Source organism: Mesocricetus auratus, unplaced genomic scaffold (assembly GCF_017639785.1).
Source record: "Mesocricetus auratus isolate SY011 unplaced genomic scaffold, BCM_Maur_2.0 Super-Scaffold_100007, whole genome shotgun sequence".
Lineage (NCBI taxonomy): Eukaryota > Metazoa > Chordata > Mammalia > Rodentia > Cricetidae > Mesocricetus > Mesocricetus auratus.
In genome coordinates this window covers 85,942,279-85,968,747 of record NW_024429191.1, presented here as the reverse complement: position 1 = coordinate 85,968,747, position 26,469 = coordinate 85,942,279, and the positions used below count along the sequence as shown (strand labels likewise).

Here is a 26,469-nt window from a genome sequence, read left to right as displayed (position 1 = left end):
CTAAGTGATTCCCTGTACCAGATACCTAGAGTAGTCAAATATACAGAAACAGAGTGGTAGTTAGCAAGGGCTGGGGGAGAATTAATTGGAAGTTACTATTTGACAGACACTATTTTGGTTTTGTGAGTTTACAAGTGTTCTGGAGATGAAAAAATTAGGATAGCTGTACTACCTAAATGTACTTAATGCTACTGTATTATATAATAAAATATTAGAATGGTAAGGTTTTTTTTTTTTTTTGGTTTTTACGAGACAGGGTTTCTCTGTATTGCTTTGGAGGCTATCGGTCCAGCCCGGCCTCGAACTCACAGAGATCCGCCTGCCTCTGCCTCCCGAGTGCTGGGATTAAAGGCGTGCGCCACCACCGCCCGACTAGAATGGTAAGTTTTATATCATATATATTTAAAGACAATTCAACATTAATGAATTTAATTAAAATAAGGAAAAGTAGAAGAAATGGGATTATGTAAATTGTTTCCCAAGCAACTGTGAAACTGTGGCAACTTTGTTTTGGGCAATGGTGCTTTGTAAAATTTTAAGTGATAGGTAAGTATAATTAGCTCACAATCTGTAGTTTCTAGAAAATTCCTGTCAATTTCATCTGTTCCCCTTGACTTTGAGACACCATCCTAGATGTTTCCAAAGCCATTCAGTCCAGTAAATTTAGATGATGACATTAATTTCAGTTAAACATAATGATAGTTATTTCTAACATTAAGCCCTCTCCCCACTAAAATTAGTCTCCTTGATGGGAAGGGCTGTGTTCATCTCACCAGTATTAGATTTTGTATTGTTATTTAATTTCCATCTCAGATATAGAGGTATCTCTGTGTGTCATTCTTACCTTTTTGTCTCTGGGGACAGATGGTCCTGTGTCCCTCAGAGGTCTCATACTGTCAACCTGTTCAGCTGTGGGGGCATTATACTTCTTTTCTTTTACCCTTATTAGTTCCAGAGCCTTTCTTTCCTTGGGAGATGGGAGGTCTATGTTCAGAGAGGCCCACATCTCCTGCAGCCCCCACTGAGATGAGGTGATGAGAACCCCATATGCAGGCTGAACTACAGTGCCTATCTTTGATGCCTCACTGCCCTGACAGGTGATGTGGGCACATGGGTTCTAATATTGAGAAACCCCTTATCTCCCAGAGAAGGGTGAGAAGGTGCAGTGACATCACAATCACATTGCTTGTTTTCAGATAATAGCTGCTGGGATGTTAGAATTTAAGCACCTGCACATTCTTTTCTTAGAAAGATCAAAAGCTAGACTAAAGTTCATTTGAAGTCAGATGCCCTATGCATTAGGCTACTTGGTCAAAACAGAACCTCTGCCACCACCACTGCAGCCTGTCCCCCAGTGGCCAAATGCTGCAAGGGCCCAGCTGGGGCCCATTCCACATGGAGGGATGCTGTCTCAGCCTGGACACATGGGGAAGGGCCTAGGTCCTGCCCTGGATGAAATGACAGACTCTAGAGATCCCCACCAAGGAGGGCCTCACCCTCCCTGGGGAATGATGTGGGGATGGGGTAGGGGGTTGGGAAGGGGACTGGTGGAGGGACAAGGGAGGAGGCGTGGGAGAGTGTGAAGCATGCATGTTTCTAACTTAAATAAAAAACATACATTGAGGGGAAAAAAGAAATCAAGGGGAAAAATCTACTCTTATTCTTAGAGTATTTTGTAAACTAGTGTTTTTCAGTATGGGACTGATCCAGACCCCCTGAATGTGGGTGTCAATGAGGAGGCCTAGGCAATCTATGGGGCCTTGGGTAGTAGATCAGTATTTATCCCTGACATACAAATGGACTTTGGGTGCCTACCCCAAATGAGAGATGACCTCTCAGCCTGGACTCTTGGGGGAGGGCGTAGGCCCTGCCCTGGATGAAATGACAGACTATGGACACCCCCATGGAGGGCCTCACCCTCCCTGGGGAAAAGAGTAGGGATTGGGAGAGGGGGATGGGAGGTTGGTGGGAGGCTTGGGAGGAGGGGAGGGAGAGGGAGCTGGGATTGACAGGTGAGCAACCTTGTTTCTAATTTAAATTTAAAAATAAAAAACCAAACAAAAAAACAACAACAAACAAAAATGAATTGTCATGGTCATGGCTTCTCTTCACAGCAATAGAAACCCAAACTAAGACAGTAGTCTTCACATCAACAGCATAAGAGTAAGAGACATACAATTATAGCACTAAAACATTTACAGACATCAAAAACCTTGCATTCTTGAGACACAAAAGCTTATTTATGTTATTTAATAGCAGCTCTTTCAATGAAAATACTAATATTTGAAGGTAGCAGATGAACTTTAAGTTCCCAAGTCAAACCAAAAGGTTTTGCTACACTAACCTAAAATATTTTTATTAATCCTAGGTATTAGGATTTTCATTTATGAGCATCCAAAAAGACAAAATGAGTTTTAACAAATGGCAGAATTCTCATTTTTTAATGGTTTTATTAGAAAATTAGAAAGCAGGGTTGGAGAATGATGAGAATTCTCTGATTCATAAATTTCAAATGCTTATTTTAAAATTAAACAATCATTCACTTATATTTCAAAGGACTTTTCTGTTCAATCTTTTGTTTTTGAGATAAGAACAAATGCATGCCAGACTGGCTTGGACTTTGTTACATAGACAAGGATGAGCTTGGAGTCCTGATCCTCTGGCCTACACTTCCCAAACACTAGGACTATTGATTTATCCCCCTGGGTTTCTATAATGTAAGAGTGCTCTTTAACATCTTGCAGAGGCAGTAGCAGGGAGAGCAGAAGATTACGATCATACAAGCCCTATGGAAAGGAGCAGCTATTCTACCCCATCTCTGACTTGCCATTAACACTAAGCTGGGCATTCCTTGCAGTGAAGGTGGATCCTTCACAGCATGAAGAGTCAAGCAATTGGGAGTTCTTTGTATATTCTAGGTACTAACCCTCCACCAGATGTAAAATTAATTGGTGAAGATCTTTTGCCATTTTGTAAGCTGCCTCTTTACTTGAAAGATAGTTTCCTTTGCAGTGCATAAAACTTTTAGCTTCATGAGGTCTCATTTATTACTTGGTCTTAGTGCCTACACTATCTGTGTCCTGTTAGAAAGTCTCTTCATGTGTCTGTGAGTTTTAAAGCCTATTCTCTACACTTTTGCCTATCAGATTTTGAATATCTGGTCTTATGATGAGGTTCTTTATCCATTTGGAGTTGAATTTTGTATAGAGTGAGAGATATATATCTATTTTCATTCTTTTACATGTAGCTATCTAGTTTGAAGATGCTATCCTTATTCCAAAGAGCATTTTTGGCTTCTAGAGAAAAAAACCCAGCTATGTTTGGTTATATGGAGTTATGTCCAGATATTTAATTCTATCTCATTAATCAACCTGCCTGTTTTTATGCTAATGTCCTGGTGTTTTTATGACTATAACTCTGTGGTACAACTTGAAACCTGGGATAGTGATACTTCCTGCAGTTACAATATTTTATCAATCAGGATTGTTTCAAAATATCATGTTTTTTGTTTTGTTTTGGCCCACGCACACATGGGCGTGTGCGTTTCCATGTGAAGTTTATGATTTTGTACAATTTCTGTGTGGAACTGTGTTGGGATTTTGATAAATATTGCGGTGAATATGGTAGGCTGGCCATATTCATAGCATTAATCCTATCCATGAACTTATCCATGAACCTGGAAGATCCTTCCATCTTCTGATGTATCATTCAGTGCTGTAAAGTTTTATTATATAGGTCATTTGCTTGCTTGGTTAGGGTTATTCCAAGATACTTTTTTTGAGGCTATTTTGAAACGTATTGTTTCCCTGATTTCTTCTCAGTATATTTACTGTTCGTATATTAGTATAAATGAAAGAAACTCTTCCCTTTTAGTGTAATAAACAAACACCCCAGACATGATTTCAATATTGATTTAGGGAACTTCCTATGGGACAGGTGCTTCATAGGAACTGGATAAAGTAGGAGAGTGCTCAGCAGCAGACTGATGATTTAAGTCAATTTAGTTGACATATTTGATTTGGTGTCCCATCAAAAAAACCTTACCTTTTAGAAAAACAGAATAGCCCTTTCTCCACATTCATGCAGAGGAGGGTTACTACAGAGGACACACACATGCACACACACATATACACACACACACACACACACACACACACACCAAGTCACTATGGAGGACACACACACACACACACACACACACACACACACACACACAAGTCTCACCATAAGCAAGTACTGATTCTTTGTATCTAAGTTCTGCATCATTCTTAAGTTTTCCAAGTTGGCATTGTGTATTTTTTCTTTTGTAAATTCTTGTTATCCTAAGAGGTGCCACTTAGCCCAACACAGCTGTCTACAGTTCACAGACACACAGGAAAATGACAACTTTAAATTCACCATTTGGAGGATATAATAAAGATTAGACTGGATGTTATTTGTCAATCACTTCATATAAATCTAAATATTTAATTTAAAATTTAAGAATATAAAGCTCTGTATGTTTTAATCAAAGGAAAAAGTCAGGAAAAAGATCAAAGAAAGAAGAGAATTGAAATTAGAAATCCCTTTAAAGCTAAATGACAATGTCTTCATAAGTTAATATTAATCCTTTAATTATAAATTTCAAAGGTCTGAGTAGTTTCTCTGACCTTAGCTTTGGGTAATTATGCCATATTTGGCATTTCTTAAATTTGAAAAAGATGTTTAATTGTTGCTCAGAATCTTTTAATGACTTTAGGCTGGTAGATTTCCAGAATAATCCTTCAGATATCACTTAAAATTGTGGACTGGGAACCTAGGCTGGTAAATGCATGTCAAATTTATAAAAGCTTTTCACTTTTACACTGCAGAAAATGATTTGAAAATATAGTTTAGAATATCAAAATGTTAAATTTAAAACAATTATTCATAGGTGAGAATTGACAAAGGACAAGACAGACATGCTAGAACATTTGTGTACCATAAAGCTAAAAAGGCACATACCAAGAATATTTAATAATAAGATCATCAGTAAAAGTAAAAGGAGTTTCTATAGGTTCATGAAGAAAATAGAACCCTAAGGGAAGAGGAACTGGCAAAAGACACTAACAGATAATTTTCAAAAAATGAAAAATGTACATCACAAATATAGTATAAACATTCAATCTCTTGATAATAACCATTTTCACAAAAATACCAAAAATTAATGGAAACTATAAAAAATGCCCAGGGTGTATTAAGGAACAGCAAATATCCCTATGAGGAAACATAAGGTAATCTAAGCTTTCAGAAATGCAGTTGGACCTCACACCTCTCCCTGGGAATTTAATTGAAGAGAAAGAAAAATTGGAAGGGTTGATAAAAGTTGATATCCATATTAAAAAATTTAAAAGCTCAATTATCTCAGAGTAAAATAATACCATAAAATATGCTGTGTTAATAAATAAAATAGCACAAGAAATGAAACTACAGTTTAAAAAATTCCAAATGACATTGAGATATCTTTTGTATAACTTGGAGAAAAGGAAGAGACAAAACTACTTAGCATGCTCTCAGGCAGCTAACTGGAAGCTGGTAACTCACACAGATGTTAAGCTGTCCTCATTGGTTTTATCTGAGGGTGGCAGTCACAGGATTGTTTTCTATATTTTCTAGATATCCTTTATTTAAAAACATGGTTGCTTTTCAGTGCTCCATAGTTTGTTTTTCTAACAGATAGGAAAATTATTTACTACCAGCACACAGTAACGCTCTAACGTTTCAGAGCACTTTATTTCAATTCGGTTTGAAAAGAATTTTAAAAGTGCAAAGATAGCTTTCACTTTGCAAATGTCAATCATGTATTCTCTTGGATTCTCTACTTCAATGACTTGACCTTGTGGAGGTCCTTCATGTTTCCCATAACTCCAGACCACTGAGGATATCATCTTGGTCTAAATCACTGTTGACAGTCAGTCAGGTAAGATTCAGATTTAGGGCTTTTCTAACCATAACACTGTGCTACTGAAGGGACCCAGGCCTACATGGAAAGTTCTACTTAGATTGCTTATTATTCTAGTGTTATCTTCTTCTCTTTGAAGCTAAATTTACACTTGATAATAAGACCTTGATTTTGACTAGATTTTTAAGCTGATAGAAAATACTTTAACATTCATGTGTATCTGCATATTAACTTGTGCATGGTGTGTGTGTGTGTGTGTGTGTGTGTGTGTGTGTGTGTGTGTGTGTGTGTATGTAGGGGGTTATGCCACATGCAAGTGCTTAGAAGAGAACAACATTGGGTGCCTTGTTTTTATCAGTCTGTCTTATTCCTTTCAGACAGTGTCTCTCACTGAACCTAAGGTTGCCATTATGGTTTAGCAGTCTAGTCAACGAGGCCCAGTATGCATGACTGTTCCATTTTTCATGAAGACGCTGAAGATTTGAACTCAGGTCCTCACAATCGTGCAAGCACTCTTACCACTGAATCATCTTCCTAGCACTATAGTACGTTTTCTAATTGGGTGAGAAGAATTTAGCAACTCTGCAGAATAATTAGCAACTAAACTTTCAACTTATTGGTACTGATTTAAACTTTCATACAAGAAACTAAGATGTTTATTAATTTGTAAAGAAAATCAAAATCATATCTAAAATAAGCTTTATGTTTAATTTATTTAAGTAATACAGAAGAAATTATATGAGGCACAAATGAATATTTGAATACAAAGATAAATATTGCCATATTCAAAGTATCTATAATGGATTAAAATCAAATTTGAATGAAATATAATTTATTCATCCATACTGTCACACACCAGGGCTATACTGATTCTTTGATTCACTCACATAACATTTAATGAATGTTTTTGTGCAAAGCACTATATTTGATACTGGATCTTTAAAAATTAATATTCACAGGCATGCTTTTGAGTTAGTCCAGGCATTTCTGCAGCTGAAATTGCTAAAGTCTTGTTTGTAATAGTTAAGTAAAATGTTTATCAATATGAAATACAAATAACTCAGTATCAAGAACCCAGTACTTGGATTTTATTAGCTATGTTCTGTTCTCCATTTCTTCAGACTGCTCTTTCCCTTGCCCACACTTCCCTGCATGTCAGTTAGCCTCAGTGCCTTTCTTTCATGTGAATGGCTGTGCTCACTTCTGTCTTCCCGTAGGACTTGCATTCTCAGTCTGTTTTAGGAACCCCACTCTTCCATACTCATACTGCCCACTCCCTCCTGTGATGGGAACACAGTTCCACATTCCCTCTGTATTTCCATGGACCCTACTTCCACACTTCGTGAAACTCCTGACTCCAGTAGACTATATGATTCTGCATCAAGGTCAGGCAATAAATATTAACTGTAAGTTATTTTCAAGTTCTGACATGGATTTTTTTTATCTTTACCAACCATCTTCCTGCCTCGCTCCTGGATAACAGGGATGTCTCCTGTCCCTTACACAATATGAACTGGTGGTGAGCATCTCCCATGCACCAGGCTTCTCTAGCATCAGTGGTACAGAACTGAACTGTAGCTAAGGTTCTCTGTTGGTGGGGCTTACATTCTAGTGGGTGGTAGGGACAGAGAATAAACAAGTAAGGATAAATGCAGGCATGATTTTATACTGTGAGATGAGCTAGAAAGACATTATGAAAGAGGTGGTTAAGTAAGTCTGCCTGGAGATGAAGGATGCGGTGAAGGATTCTCCAAGGAGGACAGCAGGAGGAAGGAAGGGAAGGCTAGAATTGGAACACGGTAGAACATTATGAGCAGCAGGTGGTAGGTGTCGGGACCTGGACGCAGGAGAGTGGCATATCCCAGGAAGAGACGGATATCCCATGTTTCTGCACTCTTGTAGCCAAGGGCTGAGGTGGAGTTTCCCTCTGCTGTGCTGTGTACTCTCTGCTGTCAGCAGACAAGCCATCTGTCATCTTCTGCCAGTCTCCAGAGTAGACTACCTCTAATAGCCCCTTCTCTCCTGCTTCAAAATGCTCGTGAAGTGTTCCGTGTAAAAAAACAGTCTGCTTTGACTCCTGCCAGCTTTAATGTCAGTTTCCCAGTCAACAGATGACTCCGCATCTGCATGGCCTCACTCAGCTTTGGCAAATGCGGTTTGTGTCTATACTATCATTTTCAGTATGCTGTCCAAGATCATCACTGACTTCTCAGCTTCAAATCCGGTGACCTCTCCTCAACCCTCATCCTTCTTGACTTTCTGTCACATTCTTGACAGTCCCCTTTCAAAAGACTCTCGCTGTGTTTCATGAAAATAGATTCTGTACAAGGTTCTCCTATCTCAATGACCTTTCCATAATGATTACCTCCCAACCTCTGACATGTTCATGGCCCACACCTCACTGCCTGCCTGCCTGTCTGCCTGTCTGTCTGTCTGTCTGTCTGTCTGTCTGTCTGTCTGCCTCTTCTTCCTTGTTCCTCACCCTCTTCTCACCAGCAGTCTTACTCCCAAAGCCACAACTTGTACTCCTGTGTCTTCCAGTCCCACCATTTCCTCAGGAAACCAGAAACACCCTTTCAACAGCAGTGAACCTGTTCAGGCAGCACTCTCAACCCAGCACATTGCTAACTGGACTCACATGCTTCCTCCCCAGCCCCGAGACTTCTTCCATGCTTACAAATGGTCACAGGGCAAGTTTGCCTTCCACAAGGCTCACCAGTGCCCTCTCTGCAATGCTTCTCAAGCTTTGTTGCCATTGGGACGCTTTGCTACCTCATATGCATCTCTCCCAATCCCTCAAGAGTCTGTCTCCTAACTAGACCAGTTCCCATCAACCCTCGAAAGCTATGCCATCAAAAGGATGCAGCAGATGATTCTCCTCACGATGCCCAGATCTTCACACTTAATCCCCCAGTATCGTCAGTGGTTTCTAATCACTTACTCAAAGCCATGAGAGCCCAAGTTCCCTGAGCTGTAGTCTAGCCTTATCACCCACTCCTCTTGGGGTCATCCTGTGCATCGTGTACATGGTTTTGTTCTCTCTCTTTTTTGTTTTTCTTGTGAATTGGGATGCCATGCTCTGTATCTATCAGCCGAAAATTCCTCAGTTCACTTTGCCTCTAATTTAAATAGTATTGATTCTTATTAATTTTTTTCAATCTCAATAGAAAATAATTTCCTCTAATTTTGCATTTTCCCTTACAGTAGTTATATTCATACATCTACACGTGTTTTTGTCTTGTGTTCTATTATTTCATTATCTTTTAAAATTATCTTTTTGAGGATAGCATCCACCGCCCTTGTCTCTTGCTCTAAGTCACCCTCTAGCACCCTCTCTACAGTTAGCTGCACCATCAGTCTGCTATCTGAGTGAGGGTGCTTCCTAATTCTCTAGGCCCTGCTTGCACCAGCATTAGAGCATTGCTATTTTGTACTATTGTGATGGTAGCTTCAACACCATCCCACTTATATGTTTACAAGGCACCTCAGCCTGAGCATACCCTGCATGGCCTAGCCTCTTGCTCTCATAGTCTTCTTTGCTGCAAAGAGTAACTCCATCTGTCTACTGGCATCACCATGACTGCTCCCAGGCTTGCTGTCTTTCACTCTCTCATCCCCCACATATAAACTAACAGTAAATCCTGTCAGCTCTATCTTTCAAACACACCACTGTGAATTTTAAAAAGAAAATCACAGCTGTTGCTATACTTCCCAGACCCAAGCCTGGTCTGTTTTAATTATCGCAGTCCTTCATGGCTGGTCTCTCCTTCCTCTTGTGCCCTCCAGCCATCCACTTTTTTCATGGAGAGATCCCACTTTACAGGTTCAAGGCAGAACCACTGACCCATTCAAGCATGGTTGCCTCCTCTACTCAGTCTGAGTCATTTGTGACACTATGACAACCTCAGGACCTGGGCTGGGGCCCTGAGGAGTCCTCTCTGGATTCTCCTTGGTCATTATTTACAGTCACATTAATGCCTGAACTGGTTTTCTAAGAAGCCAAGCACACTTACACATCTTCAGAGCACCCTTACTATTTAATGGTGACTACAAAGGTACCCTGCCAGGGGCAAAGTATGTTAAAAATCTGACTTCAGTGTGAATTGCAGCACCAAGGCTACAATCTAGGCTCATACTGTAGAATCTGTGTGCTAATGCCTAGAGTGATTCCATGTACTCTTTAGGGGCTCAGCATTGCTTGGAAAGGAAAAGGAAAAGAGAAGTAGAAGTCGAACAAAATTAGATAATTCTTAAATTACCCTTTTCAAGCTCTATTCCAAAGATTCAGACTGGCATTAATTAAAGAGCTCAAAGAACAATTTAAAGCAGGTATGATGGACAATGATTCTCTTTCAGCACATGATTAAATATTCAAGTCTCTAAACAGGAATATTCTAGATTGTAACTTGAATGTAATCCAAGCCAAATGTGTAAAAATTAATGGATATTTATTTAAGTAACATAATATTTAAATGAATTTAGTTCTGCTAAAATATCTACCTAGGGGAATACATCATCAATTTTGTTAGTGTTATTAAAGAGAAATTATAAATACTAAAAACAAGTATTAGACAACAACCTAGGGAAAATGTATAACTCATTCTAAACCTAAGAAAATTCAGAGTTACGGCCCAAATATTACTTTACCACATGGTATGTTACAATGATAACACTTCTCTATCCCTGTATTTAATTAGTATGAAGAGGACCCCTTCCATAGAGTCAAGGGGAGACTTAGGGAGTTGCTTAGAGCATTTTAGCAGTGCATAGGACAGAGGGGGATGATCAAGCTGCTCGATCAAATCTAAAGAGTATCTCCATGTCTACCACCTTCATAGATGCAGCAGCAGAGCAGGGAGAGCGGGCTGTAAATCTGCCTGTCTACAGTCTAATCGAATGCCTTCCACAGCTCCTCACCTTCTCCAGGGTCATCTCAGTCTCGGCAGCGTGCGTCTTTTTCAGCTCCATTTTCACCCTTTCGGACTCAGCCTTCAACTTGTTGATGGTGGTCTCGTGGTCCCTCGCAGCCCTCTGCTTTTCTTCTTCTCGAAGAAGACCAAGTTCTACCAGCTGTTGTTTCCTCTGAGAGTTCACGTTAATTAGTTCTTCCCTCAACTTATGAACCTGGGTCTCCATATCAGCAATAATCTAGGAGAAACAGACAGAAGATGCAAACTAGAGGAGTCACAAAGGAACAACTACACAAGGCCAAAAACACATACTTTAAAAGTTCATTTGTCCTTCATGTTCCCACCCAAGGATCTTTTTGTTGTTTTGTTTTTCCAAACAGGGCTTTACTGTGTAACAGCCCTGGCTGACCTGGAACTAGCTCTCTAGAGCAGGCTAGTATTGAACTCACAGAGATCTGCCTACCTCTGCCTCCCAAGAGATGGGACCCACCCAGAATCTTTGTTGCTCTCTGTCTTTCAACCCTATGCTGTTCCTTCTCGTCTCAAAGGTAAATGCCAAGTGGAGAAAGAATATTTTCTTACAGTTTCTTTAAACACTATCACATTGCCTACTTTTATGTATTTATAATTCCAATGTTTGTGGAATATTATGACTATTCTTCTGAAACTGGCTTTTTCAAATGTTCAACATGGAGTTCTTGGAGATTTAATGTCCTTGTGTTCTTGTTTTTGGCTTTGATTTTGTTATGTCCTTGCTTCTATTTTCTTGGTTTCTTTTGTATTCCTTCTTTCAAATTCTTATTTTATATATCTAACTCATATTTTAACCTTCTCTGAATTTTAAATCTGAAGTTGTGTTCCATCTGTTTACTTTAGGTATATGAGGCTTTTATTATCACTTAGTCCAATACACACTGAATTTTATTCTTTCCTTTGACTTGTGAATCATTCAAATGGACTCTTCTTCGATCTAAAATTCATGGAATATGTTTCCTAAGGCTACTACTCTAACAAAGTACCACAAACTTGGTGGTTTAAAAGAACACTAATTTGAGCTAGAGAGAGGGCTCAGCAGTTAAGAGCAATATACTCTTAGATGGTTCCCAGTAAACAGCTTACAACCATTCTTGACTCTAGTCAAAAGGGAAGTCAGTATCCTCTTCTTACCTCTGTGGGCAGCAGGCCTGAAATAAATCTTTAAAATATAGGAGAAATATATTCTTCCACAGTTCTGGAGGGGAGAAACCTCCAAACCAAGTGCTGTCTGAGTTGGTTGCTTCTGGGATTCTGAAGAGCTCATTCCATTCATCTCTCTGAGACGCTGGAATCTGCTGTCCACACTCAGTATTTCTTGGAGTGTAGACACAGCAGTTCAGCCTCTTCTCACCTTGCCAGGGCTCTTCTCTCTCTGGATAACCGTGCCCCTATGTTTCTCTGTTTCATAAGGGTACTGACCACATTGGGGTCAGGAGTATAGAATGTGCTATACTTCCTACTACTAAAAAATGAGATTGTTTGATGACAAGCTATATTGTCACATTTTTAAAAGCTTCATGAAAGAGGGCTAAGATAGTGGACTAAACTTTCTATATATGTCAAATGCCACATTCTACAAACATCCATTGGATCACATACTTATGCTGCTGAAGTCTATCAGCTAACGATGCACATTAAAACCTCTCACAGTGCTGACAAATTTGTCTGTTCCTCTTTGGTAAGTTTCCATTTACAGATTTTGACATACCTTGTTCACTGGCTTTTTGTTATCATATAATGATTCTCATATGCTGCTATTATTAAATAACTGCCCTCCTCATTTCCAGCAGCAGTTCTGCCATAAGGTCACTTTAGCCTAGGGTTGATGACATGAACAGTAGCTCTTTAGATGAGGGGATTGTTTGGTATATTTTACTTAATATTTTAAAACTTTCCGAATCTTCAATTTTTAGATGTATATATTATAAACAACATACTGACTTTCAATTTTATTTTCAAATATTACCAATATTTGTCTTTTAATATAGTATTTTTCCAATTAGTTTCCATCTACTTAAATATTCGACTTTCAAAAAAAATCTTTTTTGTGCTATTTGTACTACTTTTGTACACTTCTGCACTTTGTCTTTAGTCTAAATGAATCCATTCTTTTCCTCCATGACCTTTCCTGTTCTCCCTCACCTGGAAGTCACATGCTGCATTTCCCAACATGGCTCCTCACTCCTCTGCTGTCACAGCGAATACCACTTTGCTGCCCTCCACCCATGCTTTAAGGTCCTTTAGAGGGATTCACCACCAACCCTTGCAGCGTTTACTGGTCTGAGAGCCTCTTTCTGGGTGGGGTTGAAGTGCCAGATGCAAAGCCTTTGAAGGGACTTTGGTTCATCTCTGCCTGTGTCCCAGGTCTGCTCTTTGTCTCCAGTGTTCCTTGGGTTCTTTATTTTCCCTAAGTGTCCACGTGCGTTTTATTTTGATCAGGCTTGTTACCTTCTGAGCTCTGTAAACCTTTGACAAGCACTGCAAGCTTTTCAGTGACCTCAGCTCTTCTCTCTGTTTCCATGCCATAGAGAAGCTGCAGCATCTTTCTTCTCACACCACCACCTAACTTAAAACTTTCCTGTTCTTTCATTTTTCCTAATATCTTTCATATTCCTCTTGCATCAGTCTTTCCTGTGTTGTTTTCTTCTGCTTCTGACATATTGCCAATTCCACCCAAGCTCACTGTGTTTTGCTATATAGCCAAGGCTGGCCTTGAACTCCTAATCTTCCTGCCTCTGCCTTCCAAGGGTGTGTATTCAGATATGAACCAGCACTCCTGGCATAAGATGGAATATTTCTGTTTCTGGTTCGCTGATGTCCAGCTAGACCATACACCATGGTAATGGCCCCTTGGTGCACCAGCTTTTTCTGTGCTGACGGCTTAAGAGATCCCCTACCCCAAAGAGGTCCAGACTTTCATGAATGGTCCCTGTGCCCTATGAAAGTAGGAAAAAAAACCAAATACCCCAACAAAAATTTATCCAGCTCAAAAATACCTTCAAAGTGAGAGTTTCCTTTAGTCTTTTCCTTATAGGTTCCTTATAGGTTTCTAATTTCATTTTGCATTTGTTGTCTATCATAATTAATACAACAGTTCATGGATATAACAAAAGTATTTTATAAAAGTATACAGCATTTTTAATGCTTTGCAAAGTGAAAACTGACTGTTGTGATATCATGCTTGTGCAAATAAAGCCTGTCTGAAGGTCAGAGAATGGAGCTTGCCATTAGCTAACCATAGAGGTCTGGAGGTCTGTACAGACAGACAGGAAGTGAGCTAGCTGGATAAAAACAGGGAGAAACAGGAACTCACTCTCTTGTTTGCTGAGATGCTAAGGAGGTAAGGTATGGTAGTGGCTTTCTCCTTCTCTCTGATCTCTCAGAGTTTCCCTCTCCATCTGATTCTGTGTTTTTATTATTTAGAGCAATTAAGAACTCCATTTACATTGTGATGCCCAACATGAGGCCCGAATCCATGATGCTGAGATTAAGAGTCTCATGCTCTACTAACTGGTAAGTTAACCAGAGAACTTAACCTGCCATGGCACCAGATGAGTACTTAATTCAAACCTAGGAAGACCTCCTGTGGCCCTGTAGCTGTCTGTGCTTATGTCTGCATCTTCTATCCCAGTGATCCTCGTCTGTTCCTGTGCTGGTCCCATGCTGTTTTTGTTATTCTAGCTCTGTAATGTACCTTGAAATCAAGCACAGTGACACTTCCAGCTTTATTTATTTTTGCCTAGGGTTGCTTTGGCTACCTTGCCTTTTGTAGTTGCAAATAAACAAGGAAGGAGAATATGATTAAAGTAGATTATATATGCATATTTATGAAAATAAAATAAGAGAAAAGCTTATTACATAAAATGGAAAGGTAAAAAGAAAAGAAACTGTAATTTCTACTCTTACCTGTGAATGCAACAATTCTCAAAACACTATGGTAGCATACCCCACCATACACCATGTATTATGTAGTTTAAATGAACATTTTAGCAACCAGTATTCCCCTACCTGCAAACCAGAAACCTAAAAGTGACAGAAATATGAGGTATTATTACTATGTTAAAAAAACGTACAAAGCTAGGGATAGCAAGATGGTTTGGTGGGTAAAATGCTTGCTGCACAGGCTTGATGTTCTGAGTTTAATCCCCAGAACCCATGAAAAGGCAGAAGGAGAGAATAAACACCAAAACTGTCCTCTGGCCTGCACATTATGGACAGGTGTGCCTGAATATACACATCAGACACACAGAACCTAAAATAAAAATAATAAAATAAAATGAGACTTTAAATGAGAGAGGGGAAGGGGAAAATTGTAAAAGCCAGAGACTGGAGAGTACTGCTATGACACAGTGTTGTCTGAACATGACAGGGTCATGGTGCTCCTGCACTCACAGCAGCTGAGGTTGCTTGAGCAAGGTCTGCACAAGATTCAGGCAACCGAAATTCCAGCTGGGAAGCTGAGCTGCTTTTGGTAGTTGAAGGTTGCTGGGTAGAGAGGTTGAGTTTTCTTCATGGTGTGGCTCCTGGTAGGTGGCCTGTGTTCCAGTGGATGGTCCTACTTAAGAGCAGTACTGACTGAGATCAATTTATTACTAAAAGGAAAATGAGGACATGAAGTTGGGAAGGGGTTGCAGGAAAAGATCTGGGAGGAATTGGAGGGCAGGAACAGGGGTGGATATGATCAAAATACATTGTGTGTGTGTACATGCACATGTGTATAATTCTCAAAGAATGAAAATATGTTTAAAAATAAACTTTTTATGTTTCCAGTTTTAATAAAAAACAAAAAAAGAGAACCAAAAAGTTTGAAATATATACATATATTTAGGAGGATATGGAGAAAAAACGGATGGAGAGCCAATATTCATGAGCAAGTGTTATCAAACAACTGGTTCTATGATTCAATGTCTCTAATTAAACTTCACACTTCAAAGTTTATTTTAATTGCTTTTACATTTGCCCATTTGAACAACCCCAACATTAAATAACCAAAACAAGATGATCTAGAAAATTCTTTGTATAGATTCCTGGCTGAAACAGCTTATGTCTAAATCAGGCACACAAATATACTCAAATACCCTCTCTACTTAACTGTGTACCAATTTTCATCACTAGTTACTTACTTAAAAATAAGCTTTTATAATAATCAAAATAACTCTACCTCACCATCAAAAAATACTGTATTCATTGTTTTATTTAAAACTACTATTTCTGTGTGCTAAATGATAATTATTAGAGTCTGAGTATTTAGTTTGTACATAGCATCTTACACAGGCTATTTAAGTTTTGCAGTAATTCACGGATATATACTAATATACTGCGATACCCTCATTTTGTCCTGAGGAATGTTATCACTAGCTGGCCTCCTAACCTGGCTCCTTACTCAACCTATTATGTCTGAAAGTGTTTGATGATTACAGAAGGCTGAGGTGACAGTGTCCCCCTTTTTAAATCCTGTCTCTAAAAATGTCAATTTAAAATCACCTCAGAAGAATGTATTGGAGGACTTCACCTTAAAAATCCAGTTCTCATAAATGTGTACTAGAAAAGGTAAGTCTTCTTCCTTCTGAAAATAAATGAACGTTTTATAGCTTGTTTTTCCCTTTCAGAGGGATATATACCCTGGCATATTAACAGATAGTAACAGATCAGTTGCCTTTGAAAATAGTATCTTGGTTTTTTGTCCCTTGTTTTATGATTCCTCCAATCTTAATAATTAAAATAACAGTGATTTAATTAAATTGAGAATAGATGAGAACACTAGGACTGGACAGGCAAAGAGAAACAGTAGACATGTTTCTAGAGACAAAAGTCTTTAAAAAGCTCCCTGATCTTCAGGTGACAGAGCAGAACTGGCTGTCCTGCTCAGTCAACACCATGGAATCCTCAGGAAGCAAGGCTCTAGAGCTCTTGGTCAATAAGTACCTTTAAAGCAGCAAAACAAACTTCAGGAAGCTCCCAAGTGGAATAAAGGCAGTCCCAACATAAAAACCATGGGTGTATGGAAAAATACAGCAGGAAGCTGATGTGAGTCCTTTAGGCAAGTGCCTCTCTCTTCTGTTGCTGTAAAACAATCAACTCACCAATTTGTCTTACTGACAATTGCTGATAATCACCTGATAAATCTGTGAACAAACTACAAAGATATTTTGATTTAGGCTGTACTGCCAAAATTATTTGCATAACATACAATAATGTTCTTCCCCATCAAATTGCTCTAGAGAAATATCTAATCTACTTCTGGTATGACCCACAGTATGCATGTGCACAATTCACTCCACACCTTCCTGGTACTGCACTGTGTCATGTATATTCTATTAGCTGACTTGGTATGTGATGTTGAATTAGAAAAAGGAGTATTTAATTGCTGGCAATATGGGCCCACACACTGGCTTAAGTTTAACAGTGAATTTCAAAAGGAAAATCTGTCCTGAAAATGCATCAACCAGTTGTAGAAGAAATGACATGATAAGAGAGAACTTAAGGGTGAGGAATTCACTTATGTCATAGCATGTGCTGATAACTAGACTGATTCGAGCACCAACATCAGTGTTCAGAAATGGGTGCTTTTGTATTGCTAAGGAGTTGAGGACAGTCACCAAGACAATGCTATAGGCAGATAGCAAAGTGAATAAAGGCAGTTCAAGCACAGTAGAAGCGAACGGTTAAATGTAGAAGGGAACCAAAAAATGACAACTAATGAATGAGATAGTTACAGTTATGGAAGGGAAATGAGAGAACCTAATATATGCTAATTAGGGTTTGAGGAAGAGGAACTGTGGTAACAGGGAAATTTTAGATGATCGGAGAATTCTTAAAAAGTGAGAAGGAAGGTGCATAACATCTGCTGAGCAGGGGGGAAGTGAAGGAGGAGGAATGACTGTATTGTCCTTGCATGTTTTCCAGAAGAGGTAGGGTGCTAAATGACTAGCCACACAGAGCAGAATATACTTCACAGTCTCACTCATTTTTGAGATCTAAAAAAAAAAAAAAAAGATGCCTTCTGATGGGGGAAGTCTTGTATATATGTTTGTCTTCTTGGTTGATTAAAAAAAGCATTGTTGGCCAATAGGGAAGCAAGATAGGTGGGATTAGGAATCAGGGAGGATTCTGGGAAATGTAGTCAAGAGTGGGGAGTCTCCCTGTGATCTCAGGAAGAGAGGACTTATGAGATTGGCATCCTCACTAAGATAAGACCTTATAGAAATGTATGTATGTATGTGTGTGTGTGTGTTTGTGTGTGTTATGGGTTAATACTTAAGACAAAACTAGTCAATGAGAAGCACTGGACATTGGCCGACAGCATTGTAACTAATGGAGTCTCTGTGTGTTATTTGGGGTTGACGCGGCTCTGGGACACCAGGCTGGCAGGAAGAATGCTTATTACAGACTTCAATACTAGAACAAAACAGTGGTCACCAGGGATGTTGGTAGAGGTGGTGGGAAAAGAAATGGGGACAGGAAGGTCAGAGGAGAAACTTGTAGAAGTGCAGACTCAACAACAGTTATATAAACACAGCAGGAAGATCTGACTGCTGCGGCATTATAGGCAATGGGAGCTTAGTTTTCTTGCCACAAAAGGTCAGCTATTTGCGTTAACTTACTTCAGTATGGCATCATCTTACTATCCATACATACCATTCAATAATATTTTGTTTGTCTTAACTAGATTTAATGAAAAGTTTTAGAAAGAAGTGAAGAAGGAAAAGGAGAGATTGAAGGAATGAAGAAGGAAATAGTAGTATGGGCAAGCACTTTAAAAACTTTACTAACACATTTTAACTTTATTCTATTTATAATACATTGACATATTTTAAGAATCCATTTGGATCTTCATGCTAGATTTGTTTTCACTGGATCTTTTAAAATATTCTTGACTTTCAAAACCGACTGTTAGCAATCTGAAAGAAAGACATCATTGCTAACTCAGTATTGAAGAAGAGAATGAAGTAGAAGGTTCATACTACCTGATTTCAGGACTTCTATAAAGCTATAGCAGATGTGGCAGAGATAGCACAGAATCTGCAAGGACCACGTATTACAGACTGATAAAGAGCATACATCCCAGAAAGACTCACACCAACTGCCAGCTGGTTTTTAAAAGTCTGGAAGGCTAGTCAATGAAAACTTAAAACTTATAGTTCTGGGACAATTAAATATGCATAAAAAATCAACCAAGATACAATCTTCACATCTTTCATAAAAGTTAATTAGATATAAATGGACTGTAGATATAAAGGTTAACACAAACCCTCAGAACAGAAGGGCTGAGGTACAGATCATTGATAACTGCTCAGTATCACAAAGCCCTGGAATTGATCTTCAAAAAGAAACACATTAAATAAAAAACATAAAACTTAGAGAAGAAAAAATAGGAGGAAATGTATCAGGCCTTGACTACTTGGATATATCAGCGTAGTCCATGGGGGGAGAAACCCACTGATACAAGAGATAATATTTTAAAAGTTTAAATGGCTACCCCATGAAAGATATGTTAAAAGCATGACAAGATAATCCACAGAATCACAGCAAAGCTGAGAACAGAACAAATGGAATGGAACTATGGGGAGAAAAGTCACACCCAACCCCCTCACAGGAAAGTTCATCATGTAAGTGTGCTTAATGTATTTATGAACTTAAAGTACCTTTAAAAAATTAGTGGCATCGGAGGGCTATCATCTACAACACCATACCTGAATTAGCTGATAAGTGACCAAATAATTAGAGCAAAAACAATATAGTTGCTCATACACTTTAGAGTTAAAAGCACTTGCTTTAACTCAAGGTTCAAGATAAAATTAAAAGGGAATGTAAAGTAGTTAGAGCTGATCCATGGAAGGACACTGGTCCTTCTCACATTGGTACTGTTTTAGATAGGAATGAAAGGGGTGGGTGACAGCAGGTCAGGGGTGAGTGGAAAGTATTTTACTGTATCTATGTTTGGAGCTTACCAATTCTATTTGATGTTACTTATTTCCTAACCTAAATAAATCCATAACAGTTAAGTAAGTTGTTTATAAATGACTGATAATTAATGTCCCCTATTAAATCTTGGAAGATGAAACTCCAATTAGGGAAATGAGTTTTGTGTATGTTATTTAAAATGCCCATTATTAATAAAATAATAGAGGCCAATTGACTAATAAATTAGTTAAGGAGAACAAGTTCTGGTGATACTAATCAATGAAACAAAAGGAAGGCACAAGCAAGTAATGTTAGAGATAAAAATAAAGTCATGACAAATTCACCAAAAACAGATACTAACATCTGAAATTACAATTAAGAAGGACATGATATAGAGCCATCAGAGCTGAAGGTAATAAAATACTGTGTCAACAATTGGTGAACTGAGATGAAATGAACACATTTCTTGGAACATACAAAATAACAAAATTAGAAACTGAAAGCTAAGAAAATTTAATTTAATAGAAAATGAAATAGTAACCACAAATTTTTCCACAAAAAAAAAAACACTGAGCTCATATAACTTCATAAGTGAGATCTAAAATTTCTTGATGGGGGATGTCTTTCTGTATGTATCTTTTTCTTATTGGTTGATGAATAAAACATTGATCGGCCAGTAGATAGGCAAGAAGTATAGGCAGGGCTACTGGACTAGGAGGATTCTGGGAAGAAGAAAGGGAGAGAGAGAGGAGCTGTCAGAGAGAGATGCCATACAGCTGCTGATAGAGGAAGAGGGCTGGGCATGACTAGTAAGCCAAGACAAAATGGAGATATATAGACTAATAGAAATGGGTTAATAATTAAGAGAGAGCTAGCCATATAAGAAGCCTAAGCCACTAACCAAACAGTTCATAATTAATATAAGCCTCTGTGTATTTATTTGGGTCTAAAGGGCGGTGGGACCAGGCTGGACAGAAACTCCATCTACAATTTCTCTTTTTAAGGAACATATAAATCTACCAGTTATAAACTCAGAAAACAGAGAAAAACAAAATTATTCACAAATTGATTAAAATGTTAGAACAATATTAGTAAAAGATGCTAGGAACAGTAAGAGAAATAGAGTTACTCACTTATAAATGAAGGAATAACAAAGCCTTAAAATAAATTACAAGTAAATGAATCCTATCACTGTATAAAAATAAAATATGTAATCATTGGGTTTAGAGAATGCAAAGACAATTTGATACTTAAAAAATTTAGAACTGTCAATAGCATAAGATTTAAACTAAAATAAAAAAGTGCTTGATCTATACAAATTTACCAAAACTGACTAAAAGAAAAAATTCAGAAGATGTAAATCACCCTATAATCATTAAGAAAATAGAAATGGTAACCAAAATATTTTCAATATCAAGTCCAAATGGCTCTACTGGACAGTTCCACTAAATATTTAAGAAAATAAAAGCAACTCAGTCTCTCATACTACAACTTTTCAGTGAACAGTAAAAGATTAATCCTTCAGGAACAGAATCTATAAAAGTACCTAACCTCAATTTAAAAGGTGCTAACTAGAGCACACTCCCCACCTACCATTGTGAAGGTCATTATCTCTCATCAATGACATTAACAAACTGAATTCAAGGGTATAACGTTATTGACAATGGATGGAGGGTTGAATAGACAGCAGTTGGTAAAGGGCTTACTGGGCAAACATGAAACCTGAATTCTGATCCATACAGTGTACATGAAAGGGACAGCACAGTAGCTTGTATCTGTAATTTGAGAACTGGGGAAATAGGGGTCCCTGGAGGCAATGAGCCAGCCTATCTGCCTGAAATAGTCAGCTCTGAGACAGTGAGATACTGTCTCAAAAAACAAATTGTGCAATTGAGAAAAACACTCAACATCAACCTCTTACATCTACATGTATAGGCACACACGTGCCCCTGAATCTATGAACACATACACACTCACATTCTCACATTTATGGAGCATAAAGTTGAAATATCAAAAGTAACCTGAAATATAATTTACTCATTAATCCATTAAAAGAAAACAGCAAGAAGCATTTCTCAATACACAGAAAAACATCTGAAAAAACTGATATTTTCATGATTATTTCAATGAAAAAATACTTTGAAAAGTTCAGTGACAGAAATTCTAAACTAAGTAGGTAGGCATCGGAAAGAATGTTCTTAACCAGCTAATGGGTACTTATTCAAACTTTAGCAAACTTCATTGGTTTTTGTGTGTATATGAAGCTTTGAAGTAGTCTTTTTAAAAAGAGGGAGCAGTCTGCAGAGATGGATCGGTGATAAACATGGGGAGAAATATGCTCAAAGAATATATTACAGTTCATGGACATAGCCTTATGTAATTCAATATAATAAAAATTAAATTCAATAAAAATCTTAGGATTAAATACATGAAAAGACTTACACAACCCTAAAAGTGTAAGCTCCTATGGAAGCCACTAGGATGATCTAAATAACAGAGCTAATACCACAGTGAAGCAAAGCCCACCAGTTCACTCCTGATGGAACTACAGCACCAAGTCCAATTAAAATGTAAAGAAAAGCTTTAGAGATGGGTGACAAGACACATGTGAACAGGAAATGGGAAGATCATGAATTTGAAGCCAGCCTGAGCTATAAAAGAAAACACTGTCTCAAAAAGCAAGGGACATTAGGTGTAGTGGAACATACCTAAAATCTTAACACTCAGGCAGCTGAGGCAGGAGGAGAGCCTGACCAATCTGAGTTATGTAGCAAGACCCTGCCTTCAAAACCTGGAACTACAGCTTAGTGGCCAGAGCCACTTGACAACATCTGCAAGGCTTAAAGTTGCATCTCCAGCACCTATACTGTCTCTAAAACAAGAAAACAAAATACAATTAAGGCTCTAATGATGCTGATTAGACACCCAGACTTAACAATGTTGTTGTAACTAACAGAGTATAGACTGATGGTGCAGAGCTGAGAGCCTACAAATCTCTGACACTGGGTAGGAACTAGCACAGCAGTAGTTTGTGCGTGCGTGCGTGCGTGTGTGTGTGTGTGTGTGCATGAGTGTGTGTGTGTGTGTGTGTGTGTGTGTGTAGCTACTCTAAGAATGTGCTGAGGAAAAAGCTATCAACATAGAAAAAATAAAATCAGATCCATATATTATAAGAGTCAAAAATCAATTATCTCAAATCTTTCCTAACCATACATCTGACAGAGGATTAATATCTAAAAGATTAATACAAAAAGAACTCAGAAAACTAACTAACAAGAAATTGAACAACCTAAATCAATAAATCGGCTAATTAAGTGGGAAGTTCTCAAAATATGAAGCAAAATTAGCCAATAAACCGATGAAAACTGCTCAGTCTCACCAGACATCAGAGGAATGTAAGTCAATATCACACTGAGAGTCCATCTCACAAATAACATGCTGACAAGTATGTGGACAAAAGGGAATTCTTATATACTTGTTGACAGGAAAGTAGATTGGTCCAGCACTTTGGAAGTCAGTAGGAGGTTCCCAGAACACTAAAGTGTATCTATCTAATGACTGGGTTTTATCCAAAGCAGTCCAAACCAGCACACTACATAGATATTTACACAGCAACATTTATTGCAGAATTATTCATAATAGCAAAATGACAGAATCTACCTAAGCACTGGTCAACAGAGGAATTGATAAATACAATGCAGTCTATCTACTCAGATAAAATGATGTCATGTCAGTGGCAAGGAAATGGATGCAACTGGAGATCATCATGTTAAATAAAGTAGGTCACTCTTAGACAAGCATTCCATTTTTTTCTCTCATTTATGGGTCCTAGATTTTACACAAATGTACAAAATAGTGTGTGTTTATATATGACATGAAAGTAAAATCAATACTGCCCAGGGGAATGAAGGGAACTGATGGCTGATGGCTGATGGGAAGGGGTGATTAGGAGGATTCGCAGAGAATATTCTCAAAATACATACTTTATGAAAATGTCCTCATGAAACCAAGTATATGCCAATAAAATTCTTTCCATTCCCAAGTCTATATTAAAAGAAATAAAAGATAGGACTATACAACACTTGCGCATGAATTCTCATAGCATTATTCTTAGTGGTCAAAATTTAAATATAACTAAAATGTCTGTTAACTGATTGAGTTGACAAATACAGCAGATCCACATAATGGAGTATTACCAATCAATGAAGAGGAACAGAAAACTAAGCCTGCTATAGCATAAAAACCTTAAAAACATACTAGATGAAAGAAGCCATCATCACATACCATAAGATTCTACTTATACAACACACATGAAATACCTCTAACACAGAAGAAAGCTGCCTGGGTCTAGCAGTGGAAACTAGGGGTAACTGTTAATGCATATGGTCATTTTGTGAGGAGACAATAAACTTCTAAAACTGGTGAGAACTAACCATCTCTGTGAGAACAGTGGTCTCTCATTAGCTTCATTTTTGCTTTTCACAGTTTCATGGTAAACAGTGACCTAAAAATATGAACTGGAAAATTCCATAAATAGCTTGTAAATTACAGTATATTATAGGTACAGTACCCTCTAATTATTGTGTCTACTTTCTGCATTAAACTTTATCTTAGATACATATGTATAGAAAGAAGACATGGTGAACATAGGGCTTAAGTCATTGAGTCTTCCTTCTTATCGATGCATAAGTCCTTTCTGTCATCCATGCATAAGGCTGAACTACTGTACACTACACTGTACACTATATAACAAAGTTGCATGTTTTAAGTCGGTAAGTAGTAAATTGTTGGCAGTTAAATCTCAAGCTGTTATTTTAAAAAGTAATGAGATTGGAGACAAAATATGAAAAAGAGGATGGGTCAATGACTTTAATGTATAGAAAGATTTCTTAAACATCACCCAAGGACACTGACTTGACAAGGCTTAAAAATTAGGCTACAATATGATTAAGAATATTTCTCAAAAGACCCAAAAGGATAATGGGAAGCATCTCAAAAAGGAAGAAGAAATTGGGAACATATGTAATTAATAAAAGAACTTACAGAATTTCTAAAGTAAGGCAGTAAATAAAAGATAAAGGACTCCATAGAAAAATGAGCAACAAACATCAATGCTCATTCTAGGAAAAGCAAAATTCTAGGGCAAGTTTATGAAAAGCTGTCAAACTTTATTGCCCATCAAAAACGGAAAAATAACAGTTTAGTATTGTTTTACAATCATTATATTTGCAAAAGATAAGTCTAACAATGCCAAAGGAATTCTTCATTCAATGGCTATGCTAACAGACTACTGATTTGTGTTTTTAAATTTTCATTGTAAATTTGATAGTACCTACAAAAGTTAAACATTTTCATAAGCTATAGCTCAGTAACTGGCAGAGAATCTCTTATATATATGCATCAGAAAAAGACCAGGAATGCACATAGCAACCATTGTTAAACTGTAAGTAATAATATTCCAAATGTTCACCACAGCTAATTGGTTCCTCTTCACATCATGAGGAATTATATTCAGCAAAAAGAACTGTGCAGAATGACAGATAAGGCAATGGGTTTCCTATAATATGCAAGTATTTCTATAAAGTTCAAAATCAAGTAAAAATGTTCTCATGAAAGCACATATAACGAAGTGAATGACTGCATAGCTCCCAATATACTAGTAAGGATTATTTATCTCTGAGGCAGAAGAAACGATCGCAATAAAGGATGGCAAATATAGGTAGAGGTAGCAACTGTAATAGTGTCTAATTCTAATAGTTCTACTATTATACTTTAATTATTTATAGATAATACTGATACCACCAAGTTTATTTTAGACCATGTAAAATTGATGATAATGAGTCCTTGTTTTCATTATGCAAGATGCAATAAACATTCATATTTGGATTTAAGGTTACAAATTCAAACACAATCATTAAAGTTAAAATAATTTTATAAATATCACATGAAATATAATAGTTTTTTCTTCTTTGTAAGCCATTCTCATAGAACTGTTAGGACAAGAGGACCTTATAAGAACACACAGTTTTAATTCCCCAAAGTAAAAAGAATCAGAAATAATGACAGACTTAATGGATTTTTTTCATTCCAAAGTCAATTCTCTAATGAAGTATCAATCAGCTCTGCTATGAAGATAGACAACTGGTACATAATGAACACTGTAGAAAGTATCAATCAGTTCTGTTGTGAAGATGGACAATTAGTATGTAATGATCACTGTGTAAAATATAAATCAGTTAATAAGATGGACAATTGGTATGTAATGAACACTGTTGATAAGTAGAGTAGCACAGCCAGACAATACAAATGTATTAAAACGAGACAAGAAAATGGTGCAAAGACAGGTTCAGGTGTTTAACTCTAGAATATTGTAAAGGACAAATGTTCACAGAATAGAAAAAATCTTATTTTGATAAATCTAGATATTTCCAGATTTTTGATACTCAGACGATCCAGTCAGTCTCTTTGTGACGTGTCCATCTAAACACAATGAACTCACTGGATCCCATTTGAAGGAGCTGGACCATCTAAATGAATGGCCCTCCAGACCCATTTCTGAGGACTTGTGCTCTGGTTTACAAGAAGAGTAAAGATGAGGAATTCTCAGAGGGGACTGGCCCCAGCTCCTGCTCTCTTCCTCACCAGGAATTTCCTCCTTCAATGAAAAGGCAGAAGGCCTGACTCCATTATCCTCAACCG

At 37.7% G+C, this 26,469-nt stretch overlaps 1 protein-coding gene across 1 annotated transcript in view; it reads right to left on the bottom strand.

Annotated features, from left to right (window-relative positions):
* The window catches only part of Cep112 (centrosomal protein 112), a 384,852-nt gene that overhangs the window by 152,799 nt on the left and 205,584 nt on the right, over positions 1-26,469 (bottom strand). Inside the window, 1 exon segment of the mRNA XM_021227128.2 lies at positions 10,838-11,068. Within this exon segment, the coding sequence (XP_021082787.1) occupies positions 10,838-11,068 (231 nt within the window).